The following is a 17,519-nucleotide window of genomic DNA, read 5'->3' on the forward strand; positions in this document are numbered from 1 at the left end:
CTTGGCAGGTGTTCAACGGACAGGACACCCCCGCCACTGACCTTTTTAGAAAGAGTAAGTCACCTAAATATGCGAGACTCACTAATCGCCCTTCTCTTCCTGCAAATGTTGCTCATTTAGACAGCCCACTGGGTACTGTGATCAGCTCATAGGGTCTTGTGAGTCTCATGATCTCAGAGCTAGGTGATCTCATCAGACCTGGTGATTTATGTTGTTTTATTTTAATTTGGATGCGGCTGATGTTATCAGCTTAGAGTTGTTATTCAAGAGGCATTAGCTACTATTTCACAAACTATGTTAGGACAGGTTTTCTACAGTTCAATCATTAAAACCGACTACATTTACATGCACAAACTATTCTGTTTCTTGCCCTCATTTGGAATGCTAATATCACTGTTAAGCAGTTTACATGGCTGACAAAAAGAAAAGTCCACTAATATTCCCGTTTACATGTAGTTAAACACCAATTAAAAGCACAAAAAACATGAAAATACATTTTCTGCTAGTGCAGGATTTCCACACCTTTAACAAGTTGTGATATCTGCACATGTACAAAAAAAACCTGTTGATATCTTAGACTGTCATAATATTTATAAGTATGTGTGTATCTCCTGATTAAAATAGAGGTTTTTTATTTGCTGTTGTTCATGTGCTGCTGAGACAACAGCTGTAACTCTTCACTAGGCAGCAAATTGTATAATATTTTTTGCTTTAACTGCAATGTAGGAATAGTTTGCACAATTATGATTGTTTGCATTGTGCAACTGTTTCACACATACTGATACTTCACATATTTTAGCAATTTGTGGAGCCAAGGAAGCCCTATTTTTGTGCCATGTAGTAATACCTGCAGCAGATTGAATACAACTGAATACTCCACCACCAAACTACCACCACAGTGACCACAACAATGGGAAAGACCTTTGCACAGCTAGTGTATATTGATTGTTTTGCAGTGTTTAGTTATGGGGGTATTAACACTGGTCCACATTCATCCATAAAAGGTGACATTAATGTGCCTTAACACTTAAGGACACTTCATGATAAAACAGAAAAATGGAGAGGAGGTCTGTTTTGAGATGCAGTAGAAATATGATGGTGGATGCCACTTCATCAGTAGATATAGACAGCTCATTCTAAGATAAAATCCTCCTCAGTACACTTTAACCCTTTAACAACGGCAGTCTCTCCGGTGCGGCATTTCGTGTTTTACAACATTCAAATTACTGTAACTCCTGAACCGTTTGTGCTGTCCACAAAATTCAAATGGCATTGGAAAGCTGAGATCCTGAGCTTTCCGACACTATATAACACTTTTACGGTAGCAATGTGGGACTCTTATTACAAGAAGAAAGGAACTGTTTCAGAGACTTGCACACAGGCTAAAAAAAAAAGCCGTGAAATAACAAAAAATATGAAGCCATAATATGGATACTGAATGTTCAAGACCGAAGAGCATGTTTGAGCAGATGTAAAATAGTTCAAAGTTTATTACTGCAATATCAAAAATGTTCGTTATAGACATTTGCAGTTGTTTCTGATGATAATTATGCTAAAAACTTCAAGTCCGTTTTTTTTTTCTTTTTTGCTAAAACACACTGTTTAAAGCATTCATTGTTTATAATAATGATAATTAATGGCCAGATATTGAAAGTTAAGTTCTTCCTGAAAACAAAAGCGCAAAAAATGGGCAAAAAAGTCATTTTCTGACACTTTTATTGCAAAGAAAACATGAAGACACCCAGGCAGCCTGTTAGAATGGCAATCTTAAAAGGGTTAAACTCCCTAAGGTACAACTTTAATATAAGCCTTCATTATACAAGTGAGGAATATTTATATTTTTAATATATGTATAAGTCATGCCAAAAAATATAAAAACCTGATGACAGTACTCATCAAATTACAGCAGATGATTGTTGTTACTGTGAATTAAAACAGTCCTAAGTGTTTTCCTCTGTAACTTTTGATCTATGCAATTAATGTTATGGATTACTCTGGCACTGGATGTGTAGTTTTGGAGTTTATCTTTAGGACTTTACAAAAGCGATGCTAGACATGAGGTCATACTTCACAAGTCACAAAGCAGCTGGACAGAAGACCTTTCACTTCTCCAGTCTGAAGTCTCAACAAGCCAACATCACACTGTTTACTTGGGGAGAGTGATGTAACAGAGCTGAAAGAAGATACTGTAAAAGTGCGTCTGAATATACTTGTTTGTCTGCATAATCTTGGCTCCAATCCCTGTTCAATCATTCCAGTAAAAATACATTTTCAAGGCGGCTCTGCTTTGTCTAGCTTTGACAATTCCCGACAACCCTTGTCTAAAATCCCATCATCAGCTGTCGTTTTTTTAATTAACTTTCTCTGTCATTGCAGCACAGTCCACATACTGTGACAAAGGAGGGCTGCGCTGCCAGTGAAACATTGGCCCAAATGGTGATGTTATCCATATTTGACAGTGAAGTGCGTCACAGTGTTCGAAGCACTTCTGGATGTGCGTAGTGTTTGTCTCATGATTTTCCTCACAAATGATCTAGTGGGGAGGCAGTCTTTTCTTGCAGGACGGGTGGCTACAGAGCAACAAGAGCTGGTGGCGATTAGCATTTGATCTTCAACATGCGGGGCTGCCAAGAAATGTGTGGAGAGCTGGGCTGGCGATCAGTGGGTACCGCTAGCCTGGCATCATGCTGGGCAAAGGGGCGAAACAGATGGGCCATCTGGTGACTAGCTGGCATCGGACAGGGGCTGCTCTGTTCCCGAGCGTGTATGTGTGTGTGTGCAGCATCAACAGACTGGGCGACATGATGCTAGAAGACCACCTGTCTTGTAGCTCCTCTTCATCTCTTTCATGTGTGGTCAGTAGCACCATACATCACAGCCTGATACAGAGCTTTACTGTGACATACTATTCCCTTTTTTCTGCCACTCACACTGTGCTGCCTTGTATTAAAAGTATGCAGTTGTACAGATTGTTTGTTAATTTTTTTCCTAATATAAATTTGCCCACAAACAATGTGATGCATTTGGAACATCCTGTTTTCAGAAAGTGGTCACCCTTGAAACATTTGTGCACAGAGTGTGTATTATGCGTTAGCTTCCCAGCTCTTGTGATTTGCAGTGTTGACAGTGGTGTACTTTGTGTTGCTATGTTCAAACTCTGCTGGCACCCTGTGACTCTGCCCTTCAGGCTGTAAATTGCTCTAGTGGCCGTCTTTATTGCTTTTATGAAAAGTTTTCTGGCTGACACAAAAAGAAACTCTTTGTGCTTCTGCAGACAAGCTGGAGCATTTGTGTGTGCTGATATGTAGGGTAGAAGATGCATACTTGATGCAGCGGTGCAGGCTTTAAAAACAGAACACACATACATACTCTGGATGGATGAAGAAAAAATGATGCTCCAATAGAACCAACCACCAAGGGAGTCTTTAGAGTAGGAAAATGAATGAATGAATGAATGCTTAGACCCCCAGCTAACTGAATCTACCAGCAGAAGCCCCCCCCATTTCATAATTAATGCAGTATTTCTATCATGAAACTGCAGTATTGCATCTAAATTTTCTTGCGTTGTAATCAGTGAATAAAACAAAGTAAAAACAGTGTGGCAGAACCAATGCATTTTACTCCGATTTTATTGCTACTGTATGTGTTATGATTTAACAGGGGCAGTAAAATGGTTAATAACTGTAGACTAATCAGCACACATTGATTGTACTTTAACCATAGCTGTGTGGTGTGACACTGCATCCTCTGACAACAGTAGCTGTGACTGTGTTTGTGATGTGTAGGCCGTAACAGCCACTTCTCAAATTACTCACACGTAACCTGGCAACCTTTTAATATATTTTCACTGTGAAGCATTGATAGAAATTATATATTATCGAAATGCTTACCATGCCTGAAAATGTAAACAGGCCGACATGACTGAGAGGATATTTTATTATTATTTGTATCATGCAGCACCAGGTTTCTTCCTCTTTGGCGTCACTGACAGTGGATTTCTAACACCCTTGAAATCCCCTGTTTTTAATATTTTCATACTTCCTCTTAGATGTGATATATGCTCTTTTAGGTAGCTTGAATGAAGTCATTGTATGATTTTCCCTCTTACTAAGAAACCTGTGAATGAATAAGATGTGAATCACATCTCTGCTTGAGTAAGGGGTTTTTTCCTTTATGCCTTATTTATCATAGTTAATATTAGCTTAAGTTAACAAACTGCCTAGATGTTCATGCACAGCTGATTCTGCAGATCTGCTGACTTTATACATGTGCTGCTACCTTCTGGTATTTTAAAGATGATAAAAGATGCCAACCGTTGAGTCCTAAATTTAGCTTTAATCAGAACACTTGGTTAGCCGTTGAATGACCGTCATTGATGCTGTATAGGAAACACAGTTTGTAACCACCACACTAATTTAAATATCAGAACTGTACCATGCTGCAGCTGCTCCTCTTGTTCCTGTTCCTCTTTTGCTGGTCCTCTTTTAAAAAAAAAAACTGCTTGCATTGTGAATGTGTAGATGATAAATTTTAACAATAGTAAACATTTTGATTGACTGGTGTTATGAAAGAATTTAAAATAAATAACAGTCAGACGTGGAAGTTGTATGCAAGTCTGTAAAGCAGCTGCGTGTTCTTCTGTTCCTCCCTGCGAACATCAGTGAAACGAAACAACTGTCAGCACTTCTTTTAAAGGTAAAAGCCATGGATCTGCACCGTATTAGACTTGACAACAAGCGTTTCTACCTTGCATCCACTAACTTCATGCATAAAGAAAACTCAGACAATGTCTTTGAAGTGCTCATGGTCTTTACCTGAGGCAGCCAGTTAGGCAAACACCCACGCCTGCCTCTGCTGCATCATGGGATCTCAAGGGCACAGGGCTCATCTATAATCAAACACTGAGGAATTCCGCCACTGCTGCTGGCTTCTGGTTCACAGAATAGCAATAATGAGACATCTGGGCATTTGCAGGATTTAGTTAGACTGCATTACAAGTGGTTGGCTGTCATGTTGTTATGTGTGTCTGGCTCTTTCAGAAAAGGATATGTCAATCTCAGGAGACTATCCCGGTTAAATAAAGATTAAATAAATACATGAACCTGGAGCACTGATGTTGGAAAAGAAAAGCTTTGTGTAGAAACCACCACCTGCGTCCTGTTTTGTCATTGTTTTTGTGCAATCGCAGAAATATTATGTCCACCACGCTGAAGGAAAATGGCACAAGTCTTGGATGCTGAAGCAGTGTTTTTGTTTTTTTTGTTCTTTCAGGTTGAAGTCTTCGCTTGCAGAGAGAAGTTGAGCTCTGCGCTCGAGTTCAACAGGGCCACTTCCTGATGATGACAGTAAACATGAGTGAGTATTAGAAAGCAGGTTGCTGTGCTGTACATAGATATATACAGAGCCATGCATGGTTACTGGGAAAGGCACATGCAAACCTCTCACACTTCCTCTGGCAGGAACAGTGCGTAGAGAAAAATAACACATGTACGACAGAGGAAAAGTGTGAGAGGGCTGTTAATGGCTCCAGATGGCTTATTTTGTACGCACTTGTTTTGGTGTTTTTACATTGTTTTTGTAAAATGTTGTTTTTTTTGCTTAATTTTTTGCTTAACTCATGCGAAAGAATTCGATTGTGCACACAGGAAAGCTCTAGGTACATACAAAAGCAGAGGTAGCAGTGAAAATATACACAATACCAGTGCTGTATGCTTATTTATATTCACACCTACTATGCTTGTGAACATACATATGCACTCCCACATCTATGCAAAACCATTCACCCACACTGGCACACACATATTGAGTTCCTCTATACAATACCACTGAGACAATACACTCTCCTGTGGTACATTTGCATCTGTGCCGACCTGTAATCCTGGAGGAACTCAACCTGTTGCCAGGCTAGCCTCTGTAAACAAAGCTCAGTATCTGATAGCAGTCTTCTACTGTTTCAAATGAGCAATAAAAAAATGCTGTCACACAACTACATAAACTTTACTTCTAACTGTTTATTTTAGACTGTTATCACTGTAAATCACAAACACCCTGTCCTTTTTTCCACAGATGACGGTCTCCAAAATGGACCTGGACAGCACAGGAACTCACAAGGTAAATGTCTCAACTGTAAAATAAACATAACCTAAACATACAGGTTATGTTTGGATATATGTTTACCATCCTCATGGCTGTTTTTTCACCCCAACGTTATGTTTAGAGCCAGATTCAGAAATTAGCTTAGGTAATTAGCTTGTTCATGTTTTTAAAAATTCTCGCCAGCACAGCAAAAGAAGTAACACACATTGTTGTTGTGTGTTATATACTCTAACTATACTGTAGACTCTATTAATATTATATTTGATATTATATTTAAGAGAGGATCTGTAACAACTCTGCCATTTTGAAGCCAGTTTGCTTTTTGGTGTCATCATGTTGGCTTTTCAGAGCCAGAAGTGACCGTATTTGGACAAAAGAGGCAAAGCTGCAGGAGCACAAGGGGTCATGGGTGAACTAATGCCAAATACAAGCTTCCTGATTCTAAAATAGAAGACTTCATCAAGCACTGTGTAGCAAAGTTTTTTTTTTTTTTACAGTCTTGTGAGTGCAACATATTAATCACTACAACAGTAGAGCTGTCTGTTTGGAAAAAAAGGGGTTTATTTAATTAAAAGAAACTTAAAATTCTGACTGCAGGTGAGTGAGCTATCATCAGACGCAGCAAACATCAGAGTCTTTTCTTTCACGGGAAATCTCATTAATGTAGGAAAAGTTTAAAGATGGACCACATCACTCAAAGTGTCCAGAGAAATGATTTAGACTGAAGTGACTCCTGGAAAAACAAAAGTTATTAGAGATAAGTTCAGTGTAAGTCAATGGGAGACAGAGCTTTTTGGAGCCAACCCCAGCAGCCGTCAGTGTTATTTCAACTTTAAGATACTTCTGCGTTGGTTTAATTTCGGAGTGGACGTCCAGCAACTGATGTTGGAGCTCCTGGAGTCTGCTTGTTACTACCAAGTATCAACAGCTAATGGTACAACTGCCCAATAAATATGCTATATTAAGTATGGTTATTAAGGTCATAGGTTGGTTTTATACAGTGGTGGAGAATCTCAGCTCCATAAAGTAGAAGTCCTGCCATGCCTACCTGTTCACTTAACACAAGTGATTCCACTAATTATCCCATCTACTTGGATGAGGAGTTGTGCTCATCAAAATGGGCTGGTTCAGTGAATGGTTGGAACAAATACATGACAGGGCTTTTACTTTATGGAGCTGGGATTCTCCACCACTGGTTTTATATTTGGCCTTTGGACAAATCCAGGCCAGTTCTTTCTCCCGTTCTCTTTTACGTCTTTAAATTAAGTTAAGCTAAGCTAATCACCTCCTGGTTCATGTGCTTTAGACCAACACACAGATATGAGGGTTGTAACATTTTTCACATTCTTGTCTTACTCTTGGCAGGAAAGTGTTTTTTCCCCAAATGTCAGCCTCTTGTTTATAAATCCTGTACATACAAAGCCCTTTTAAGAGCATTTGCACTACATTGTGGTGGAAATAGACACCGACTGAAAGAAGGAATGTCACAGCCTTCACAGTTTGAATAGAAAATAATGTTTGTAGACATCTAGTGAAAAGATTTAGGCATAGACCTTGTACAAACATTTATTACACAACTATTGTTACACACCTACAGTACCTTGGATTACATCAGAGCCATTACTCTTAGTGAAAGATTAACTTCAGGGGTTTAAACATTACACCCATTAGGTGCTCAATTAGCTGTATCGCAGTTTCGACAGATAACACAGTGTGTAGAGTTGAGACTATACAGTGTACCTTGTTTGTTGTAGCTGGTGTGTGTGTATTTGCGTGTGTTGTGCGTCACAGTTTGGGCTGTGCGCTGTTGCCGCTGCTGCTGCTGCTGCAGTGAGGACACGTTTGGCTCCAGCTGCTAATCCTGCCGGATGCCTTTGCCATGATGTGTCTCTCTGCACCAGGAAATCCCCTCAATGTCTTCATTCAGGCAGCCTGCCTTGCCTCACACACACAGTCGCTGGCCTTTACACACACTTTGTTAGCCTGCAAGTTGCAGCACTGGACTCTTAAAGCCAGGGCTATTCTCCTAAGCACCATGGGACTTTAGCATGTACCCAAATCTGCAGCTCCAAACTTTTCCCTTTTCTAAGTATTCTGAGCTGTCAGTTTGAGCAGCAGTAGTTCCAGCTACAGGTCGATAACAACCCCTCTCCAGTAAACTAACTTGGACAGGAGTTCCTTCTTCATTTCACCCACTGCCATTTCCACATCGCCTGCTATTGCTTGAGTAAAAAAGATGCAGAGTGATGATGCAATGCTCAGCAATCAGCCTCTATTGTGTAATGTTGCTCACTCTGCTTCACTTCCTGGAATTCCCCCTTTTCTCATGCTAGTCACATTTTACCCAAGATACAAGACGGAACACAGGAAATGAACTGGAGGTATCCCATCAGTCTACAATCCACACAACCCAAAGAAAAGAATAAAAGGGAAAAAAAGCCTCAAACTTGGGTCAGTGTTCTGTCGTCCCTGCAGCAGTTTGTGAGGCTGGTGTTGGCACTGACGTGGTTGGTGTGTGTTTTCCATGGTGCTGGTGGCTTGCCTTGGCTGCTCTCAGTCTGCCAGTGGCTGACTGATGTAAAATCTTCATTTATAGGCAGCCATTACAGCTGGTTACCACGCATTTCTCACACTCTCACTGCCCCCTTCGCCAGCTCATCCACCCACTCTTCCCTCTGTGCTGTTATACATAGGTTGCAGTCAGTGGAGGCCTGAAACACACAAAGACACACACAGGCTTCTGTTGTTTGTTTTGTATCCTTGACTCCAAGTGCGCAGGGTTAGCTCTGAGCCTTTGGAGGCAGGACTGAAACAACACTTGTCACCAGAGAGAAGCAGTGATAATGAGAAATAAAGATGGAGGTTGTGTTTGTTAGAGTTGTTGTTGGGTTTGCACATGGACAATGTCCCAAACTTGACAAAGAACTGTTTACAACTTTGGTTAAAATTAGTATTAGGTTTGTTTTCTCTGTTAATCATCTAATAAATGAATCAAAAGGAAAATAGTCCTACCTTAATCCACTAATATTGTGGTATTTTCTTGTCAGTTCTATGTTATTTAGTTGTGCAAAGGCTGGCTCTGCTGTTTTATGCTTTAGTTAATATTTTGTGCCTTAACAGATAAAATATGCAGGATAAATAATTATTAGACTATTCTGAAAAATAATCAATACATAAATCAACTGTGAAGCTGCAGCAGATCCACCAGAGCAGCTTCATGTTCAACTGCAAAGTGCTATTCTGTAAAGCATCCTTTACTCAGACATTTCTCTCTGTGAAAAGAGCAAATTCTTGGTTTATTCAGCAACAAACCCATACTCATTTTGCTATCTTTCTCTCAAACTGTACTCGGGTAACATTTCATATTTTACTTTTTTCATTCAGTGAAAACCCCTCTAGGAACAAGTTCTAGAAATGAGCATTTGCTGTAAACACTGTGACACTTAAAGGGAATTCCTGTTCTCAGTTTTTCTGTGTACACATATCTGTTCCTATCAAATAAGAAATAAATAAATAATGAATAAAACTAATCAGGAAAGAAAAACATCATTGACTGCAGCCTCCATCTCAAGTCAAACAACCCCTCCTTCATGTATACAGAACTGATGATATTATTTTCCAGTTTGGTCACGGTGGCTCTGGAGAGATGCTTCTTCCCCTTATGTCCATCTTTGACTGATTCAATCTAAAATCCATTTACTTTCCTGCTGTGGAATAACATGGTTAGCCAAGCTCCGTATTCAGAACTGAGACAGTGACTCAGTTCCTTCCTGTTCGGAGGGCCTGGGTCTGGTTGGACACTTAGTCATCCACCGCTGCCGACTGACACCATGTGTCAGAGCGGGTCGGGCTCCTCCGCGAGTCCCCGTAGGGAGGTTTTAGTTTGGCTTTAGTTATTCCTCTGCCATTAAAGAAACATAGTGTGGTTTGGCCTGCATTGGAATGCAAGTTGTTTATGGAGGTGTGATTTCAGTGTTTCCTTGATTCCTTTAGTCTTATCTCTTGAACAAACCCATAGAGAAAGTCATCAAAGCTGGCTCACCTGTCTCACAATTACCTTTTATTATCATGGCAAATATTTCACTTATGTAGTTATAAACATGAGCTGATGTGACATTCCAAGCATACCACTGTTGGCAGGAGGAAAAGATATGGGATTGTCTCTAAATATAATCAGTTTAAGTCATTTTGATGGTGTATGTGTAGTGTTTTCAGTGTGTGGGTTTATATATAAAGCTATTAATTGGAGCCTCCCTCTGCTTTCTTTCCACGTTTTACTATTTACACTGTGGGTTGAGATTTTGAGGGTGTAACTTCTCTTATCACTCAGCCTTATTTAGCCTCTCTGTCAGTCGAGGGAGTGTGCTGGCGCTGGCAGCTGAGTCGTTCCTCACTTCAGTCCCGCTGCTATATCGGGATCGTCAAACACGACATCCACCTCAGCGGTTCGCTGCTGATGTGGTCTGCCCTCAGTTTGTGTTAGCTTAGCAAGTGAGTCAGAGGTGAAAGCCGGTGGTCACGGAGAAAGCTGGTGGGAGTAGCACATTTCCAGAGAGATACTTTGGAAAAGCAGAATGTGTATAAATGTCAAGTCAGAACGTTATGTGAAATTCTGGGTTTGAAGGGTCGTCCAAATGAGAATAAACATGTGTAATCATGTTTGGTTGTTTAGTCACTAGGCATGTTGATACAGTGCAGCTGGATTTAAGGAGAAATGATGAATTAATGCATGTCTTCTGATAAATTGTTAATTGCTTCCAGGCATATATACATAAAACTCATTTGTTTTACAGTATCAATATTTGCTGTTTTATAGACTTTGAGTTTTGGAACAACATCAAAAGCAAGCAATGAGAATTATGACTGATATTTATTAGGACTTTATAACATTTTATTGTCAAATTCAAGTAGATTAATCAAGTTAAGTCAAAGTTTATTAATGCCCAGAATTGGAATATGCCTCAAAGGACTATACAGAACATGACAGACAACATTAATGACCAACATTGATCAATAAAATGGAAAGATTTAACAGATATTCCATTTAAAGCATTATAGGGAAAATATTCTTAATGAAGATTGGCAGTTAAAGTTGTCGGAGCTAAAATGGTTATGTAATTATCCATAGATATTTGGATGTGGAAGATCGTTGTCATGTTTTTGAATGTTCTCTGAAATGTTTTACTGTTTGGCCCATGTTAAAATATAGTACAATAGTTTAAATCATTTGATAAAACCCTAGTTTCTTTAACATCTTTAACCATTCTAAATGTCTAAAAATACATAAAAAGTCAAGTAATATCATTAGGATGTATAATTCTAATGACAACACTTCATGTTCTCCTTTTCTCAACTTCTTGTTTTATTTAGAAACGTCAGCATGTTTTCCAGTATAATATACCATTTTTAGTCTATCCCTATTTATGTGTATTTGTCCATATTTAGGTGTGTAACTCCGTGTGTGTGATTGTTGTATCTTGTGACCCATGTGTGAACTGACTGTTGCTGAACATTTGGCCACAAAACTGTAGAGTGGGAGCAAGATCAGATACCTCAGACCCCATCTGCTCACCATGGATCTCCTTTATTTTAAAGAATGTGGTCTTTCCTGCAGGTGCAGTTTGTGATGCACGACACACACCTGGCCTGGTTTCCCCGTGAATGGTGTGTGTGTTTTGATAATGAATTCACCCAGGGTTCATCTGGGAGGCAGGCAGGAGCTGAGGTCAACAGCCTCTTCTTTATATTGTAATCACGGCACTCACATAATAGGTTCTATTAAAGTCTCTTGATATGGTAATATCTGACATGCTCATCTGCATGATTGCCCCTTTTTATACGCGAGAGTGTGTGTTTGTAAGAGTGAAGTGAGAAGTGGAGAACCGGCTAGATGCTGAGTGGCTCCCTTTTCCATTTGCATGTTTGATAAATGATTTTGAGGGTTTAATGAACACCACGGGCTGACTTTTTTTCCTCATAAGGAGCAAATAATTGATTTGACACATACTTGACTTGCTTGTGTTTAGCCTCTGAGTTCTCTGTCAGAGTCTGTAAGTGTAATTCATGTCAGTCCCAAATCCTGCAGTCACTGTAGTCAATCTGATTACAGGAGAACAAGTTTCAACCAAAGATAAATATTCTTGAAATCTCTATAGATTTAGTGATATACTGAAGTGCTTAATAACCAAGTTTCATAGACTTTGAACCGCATTGCCCTGCGCCACAGGCACTCACATAACACATGTTTTGCATTATTAAACACCTTTGCTCTTCCACTGGTCTTGTATGCAGAACAGAGTGTGAAAGTGAGCAGCATTGCGAGGTTTTTCCTCGTTTTGATTCCAGCTTTATTCGTACCCTCAGACCCAAATGTGTGCCAAGAGAAACCTGTTTGGAGGTATTTGTTTTTGGAGGTTTCTCTTTTGGAGGTGTTTTCCACTTGTGAACATATTCGTATGATTATGCAAGAGTAACACCACTGGATTCTTTCCATCAGTGGAAATTCAACAGAACAGAACAGGAAGTATGGGACCAGGTGTTGCCCCATGGCCTGGTTTGAATGAAAACGAACCACACAAAACACACAAGAAATGAACAAATGGTCTCATGTCCCTTTCTGAGGTTATCGTCCATGACGTAAAGGTCAACCACATGAGAGTATTTTAAGGTTATATACCAAAAATATCTCTCTTTACTTAAGGCAGAGAACCACTAATCATATCACAAACTCATGTATTTGTTCTTTCTCTAGATGACGAGGAGGCGCTTAACTCCATCATGAAGGACTTGGCAGCTCTGGGACGCTGCTACACCCAGAACAACAGCCACAAGCCCAAGAACAGAACCCTGCTGTACAAACAGGTACATGGGGAAGTCAGAGCTTCACTTTAAGTCGCCCCCAGTCAAAAACCTGTCCACCAGCTGACTGCAAACACCATTTTTATGTTCTAATGGTGACGTGTGTTCATAGCAGACAGTGAAAGTCAGGTGAAGGTTGTGCTGTTTTGAAGAGCATTCGACTGCAGCTTACTTTGAGTCGAATTTAAGGACAAATAATAGTGTGTTAAATGTCCTAGCTACACTTAAACATAAACAGTCATTAATAATATAAATCAATAGTTTAATTATTGGTATTATCTGCATACTCAGAACCAGAATCATGTTTATTACCATGTAAATAAACAAGATTCACATTACTAGGAATTTGCTGTAGTGGTTTGGTGCATACATAGAACATGGAGTGGGTAAGAAGCATACAGTAAAAAAATACAGTATGGACAAAACCTGTGGGTTAGAGTGAGACTATTAATACTGTTTATGATTCTGTGCAGATAGAGCAAATAATTAACAGCTGCAGGTGTACAATAATAATTAGATTTATGACCATGGTCCAAGTGAGTTCAAACTAGTCCATGATAAAACATCTAAAGAGGAAAATTTGGACATAGCGTCTAGGTAAAAGACACCTACATTTATAAAATCATTAATAAAGAAGTTTGTCTTGTTTTATCTGCAGCAGACCTTCACGAGTTAGAAAATGCCTCAATAAAATTCAGCCCATTTTGAGGAGCTTATAATTCCCCTTCAAAACTCCAGTGCTTTCAAGACTTAAATCCTCTCAATCACCTTGCGCCACTTACACAAGTCATTTCCTTGTGCGTTTGTTCCCTCTGTGGAATGATAATTGGCAAATCCTCTTAAACTCCTATGTTTATGGTGAGACATAAACAGGCAGGGGAGAGCAGAGATGGTTTCTGCTCGCTGTGCCGCTGTCCTCTGTGAGTTGAGGAAAACCAATAGCCTGCGCTGATATGATGTCACCGCTGGTTTATCACCATGACCTCATGCAGACATGCAGGCTCTTCCAGATTCCTACTCCCTTGGGTAATAGGTGTATAAATAGTCGTAGATTGTGTCATGTCATCCTTGGATCTAAGTTGAGGAATTGTGCTGCCGTTGCATTGTGGACTAACATTAAAAACCTGAAACCAACAGAAATCGTACAAATCTTTGCTGTTAATCAAAATGTTTTGTTGTAGCGCTGTTTTGACACTTCAATTCCATGCACGGCTTATTGTTTTCATTTATTCAGCAGCTCAAAGCTCACATACAAGCATGAATCACTTCAACTTTCCACTTCCATAACTCCCCTCTGTTGTTATTCTTCCTCTCAACAGGATTTAAGAGTCAAGCTGGAGCATGAGAGAGAAAAACGGTATGTTGGAACCTCCGTATTGTCGTTTCTCCTCCTCTGTCCAAGCCTTAACTCTCCGGTTCGGGTCTTTTTTTTTTTGTTATGTTATGTTATGCTTTGCCATGCCTGGGGTTTTGTGTCTAGAGGAAATCACAGTTACATGCCAGAGTAGCATAAAGAGAGGGAAAATTCCTGCTTTGACATTTAGCCGAAGCCTTGTGTTTCAGACTAGCACGGCCTGTTTGAGAAAAAGGGGAGAAAAAAGAGTGGGCCTGAGAGAGGGAATGAGCAAAAAGCCAGTGTGCCAAGTGTTTCAGTTCAGCGTACAGTCTCACAGGCACGCCCCACATTAATACTTCATCTTCTCTGTCTTCCACATCTTTCACCCTGCACCCATCTGTCCTCCCTCCCATCACCAGCCTCACAGTTACTGTAACCAGAGCAAGCTTTCGGTTACAGTAACTCTGTCTGGAGAGTGTTTTTCCACTAAGGTGCCTTACAGTTTGTTTACCACGGTGAAGTGCTTCGAAAACTGAAGGCCCCATTATGAAGAGCGGGGCTTTTGAGCGTGAGAGGCTTTATTTGGTCTTGAGCGCCATCGTTCCATGTACGGAGTCTCTCAGGTGCATGTCTGGGTTTTAACACAGCATCCTACGAGGCCCAAGTTCACAGACAAACACTGTCCACATGAATTACTCCTTAAACAAACCACAGAACCACTGAACTCCAAACAACACCTTACAGGTATAAAATGATAAAAGAGCGTACGTATACAGCAGAAACAAACATCAGGCAGAAACTGACCAGAACCAATGAGGATAAAGGCTTTAATTTATGAGAATTTACTACAGGCATTGGTTCAGTGAGGCTGAGATTAGAAAACTTCAGACGCACAAGAGTGAAAAAGAAAAAAGAAACGGCACGTTCCTCCAGCCGAAATACAGCTTCACACTGGGCTTCTCCACTTTTTCACAACTCTAATTGGCTTCTGCTGAGGAAGAGACCAGTTTTCATGTTCCTGTCTGTCTGCCTTTCGGCCTCCCTCCGTCTCTTTGTCTCACAGTTTTCTCTTCCTCACACCGCGCTGCTCTCTGACAACAGCTCGCTATGGAAGAAGCCACTCATAGACTTTAACAGCAGCTTTTTATTCATTTTTTCATGTCACACTCTCTACTCTCTCCTCTCCTCTTGTCACGTTGTCCATACTGTGCTTCCGATCTCTGAGCCCTTTCATTTTTATTTATTTTTGGCAACAGCAGGATATCCTGAATTTGTTAGTGGCAAAATTATACGACATGGCATTAGCAGTGTTTATTTTTAAAGGGGCAAGTATGTGGTATTTAGAGATGCTATTTTCAGTAGCTTAACGTGAATGATTTCAATTAGTTTTCATTTAGTTTAGCTGCTATTACATTTGCTTTACATTCTTCATGGGGTCTAATACATATTTGAAATATCTGTACAGCAGATAGTAATAACATTGAAAAAAGATTAAGAAAAATTAAGATGTTAAAGCTTAGATCTGTTTGTTTTATACTTAAATGCATAAACTCATGTCAAATAGTCAGACAGTTAACCAGATCAGTGGACACATGTATATGTAAGGGTAGAGACTGCGATCTGGTAGGATCGGCGATTCTACCAGTAGAGACTCCGATCGTAGTCTCTACCAGTAGAAACTCCGATCAGAGTCTCTACTGGTAGAAACTCCGATCCTGCCAGTAGAAGGGTTAGGGTTAGGGTTAGGGGTTAGGGTTAGGGTTAGGATTGGTGTTACTGTCACATGTTAATACATGTGACAGTCCTGCCCAGTGTTCCGAAAGTGCATCATCTTCCAGTCATTAAAGACACATCAAACAGTCACCACCAATTAAATATTTCAATCTTTCATGGTATTTAGTATTAAATTTATTCAGCCGTGTAATTATTTTGTCCCTCTCTTATGTAAGATCCCTGTCTTTTGTTGTCTTTAGATTTTTTAGCAAAACTTTTAAGAAAAAAAAAAAAAAAAAGCGAATAGAAACAGTTGTTTTTTGAGGCAAATCACAGGATACAGGATATACAGGAATTTATGTATAAAGACCTGAAACTTCACAGCACTGATAAGAACTTATTGGCTTTACATGTGAAATTTAGTGTGCACAGTTATAATCTAAGTTGCCTGTGTGAGCAGCGTCCACAGCATTTGGGAGTCCCTGAGTCAGGATAACAGTGGAATCTCATTGGAAGCTCTCTCTTTTCATTGGCAAACGCTGAAGGTTTGAGGCAGGAAATAGGAGTTGTGTCTCTCTCTTCCCTTTTCTCTGCCTCGGGGTCTCCTGCCAGAGAGTGAAGGAATTGAGCCAGAGGCCGTTTTATGTGTGTATATGATTGCAATTGTGTCCGAAAGAGAAAGAGAGCGAGTGCACTGGGATGTGTGGAGGAATTCTTTTTACTCTGCAGATCTGTGTGTATTTCATGCGACTGTGTCCACATGCTTGCACAGAGGAAGGAAAGCCATATCTTTTAGAGCAGCATCCTCATAGCTGCACCCCCCCCCCCCATGTCGCCTCCTCCACATCCCTCTAGCTTTTTATCAGACAAATCATCGCAGAATATAAACAGACACAGAGACCATTTAACTGTGGTGCTACTCGCCTCTGATCTACAGGCCTCCCTCTTCCCAGAATCCTCTCCTCAAATGTGGGGGGGGGCAATGAGCAGTCATTAAGATAGGCAGAGCTTTGGCCTCTGATGAGGAAATGATGGGATGAAAACAAGCCATTTTATCAGGATACTACAAAGAGATAGTGGGCCTCAGATTCTTCAAAAGCAGAGTGAAGATAGATAGATGGAAGAATCGGAGAAGAAGTGCCAGGGAGAATCTCTCTCTCTCGCTTTCTCTCTCACTTTCCTTTATTTTCTCAGGCTGTCTCCTTTATTTTCACTCTCACAGTCTGTAAATATCTCAGCGTCTCTGTATCTTTCGCTCTGTCACTCTTTAAAAGAGGAGGGAAAGACACACATCCTGCTGCTTTTTGCTGCCGCTCCAGATTTTTCCCCTTTCCTCTCAGGAAGTTTCCCATCTGCCTTTGTGCTGGCTTAGTTGAGAGGCCCAGTGGTGTTGAAACAGTGGCCGATGCAGAAACTGATTGGGAAGCACACTCATGCATGTAGAGTTTTACAAACACACACGCATCCATATATGCACTCACTACAAACACTCGCTGATAAGCCCCACACAGACAGA

At 40.3% G+C, this 17,519-nt stretch overlaps 1 protein-coding gene across 1 annotated transcript in view; it reads left to right on the forward strand.

The window, feature by feature from the left end:
- map3k22 (mitogen-activated protein kinase kinase kinase 22) overlaps positions 1-17,519 on the forward strand; it is a 45,633-nt gene that overhangs the window by 8,239 nt on the left and 19,875 nt on the right. The window contains exons 2-5 of the mRNA XM_030122877.1: positions 5,272-5,355; positions 6,067-6,111; positions 12,848-12,957; positions 14,274-14,311. Coding sequence (XP_029978737.1) covers positions 5,337-5,355; positions 6,067-6,111; positions 12,848-12,957; positions 14,274-14,311 — 212 coding nt within the window. The 5' untranslated portion in view covers positions 5,272-5,336. The remainder of the gene's footprint in view (positions 1-5,271; positions 5,356-6,066; positions 6,112-12,847; positions 12,958-14,273; positions 14,312-17,519) is intronic.

Source organism: Sphaeramia orbicularis, chromosome 20, assembly GCF_902148855.1.
Source record: "Sphaeramia orbicularis chromosome 20, fSphaOr1.1, whole genome shotgun sequence".
Classification (NCBI taxonomy): Eukaryota; Metazoa; Chordata; class Actinopteri; order Kurtiformes; family Apogonidae; genus Sphaeramia; species Sphaeramia orbicularis.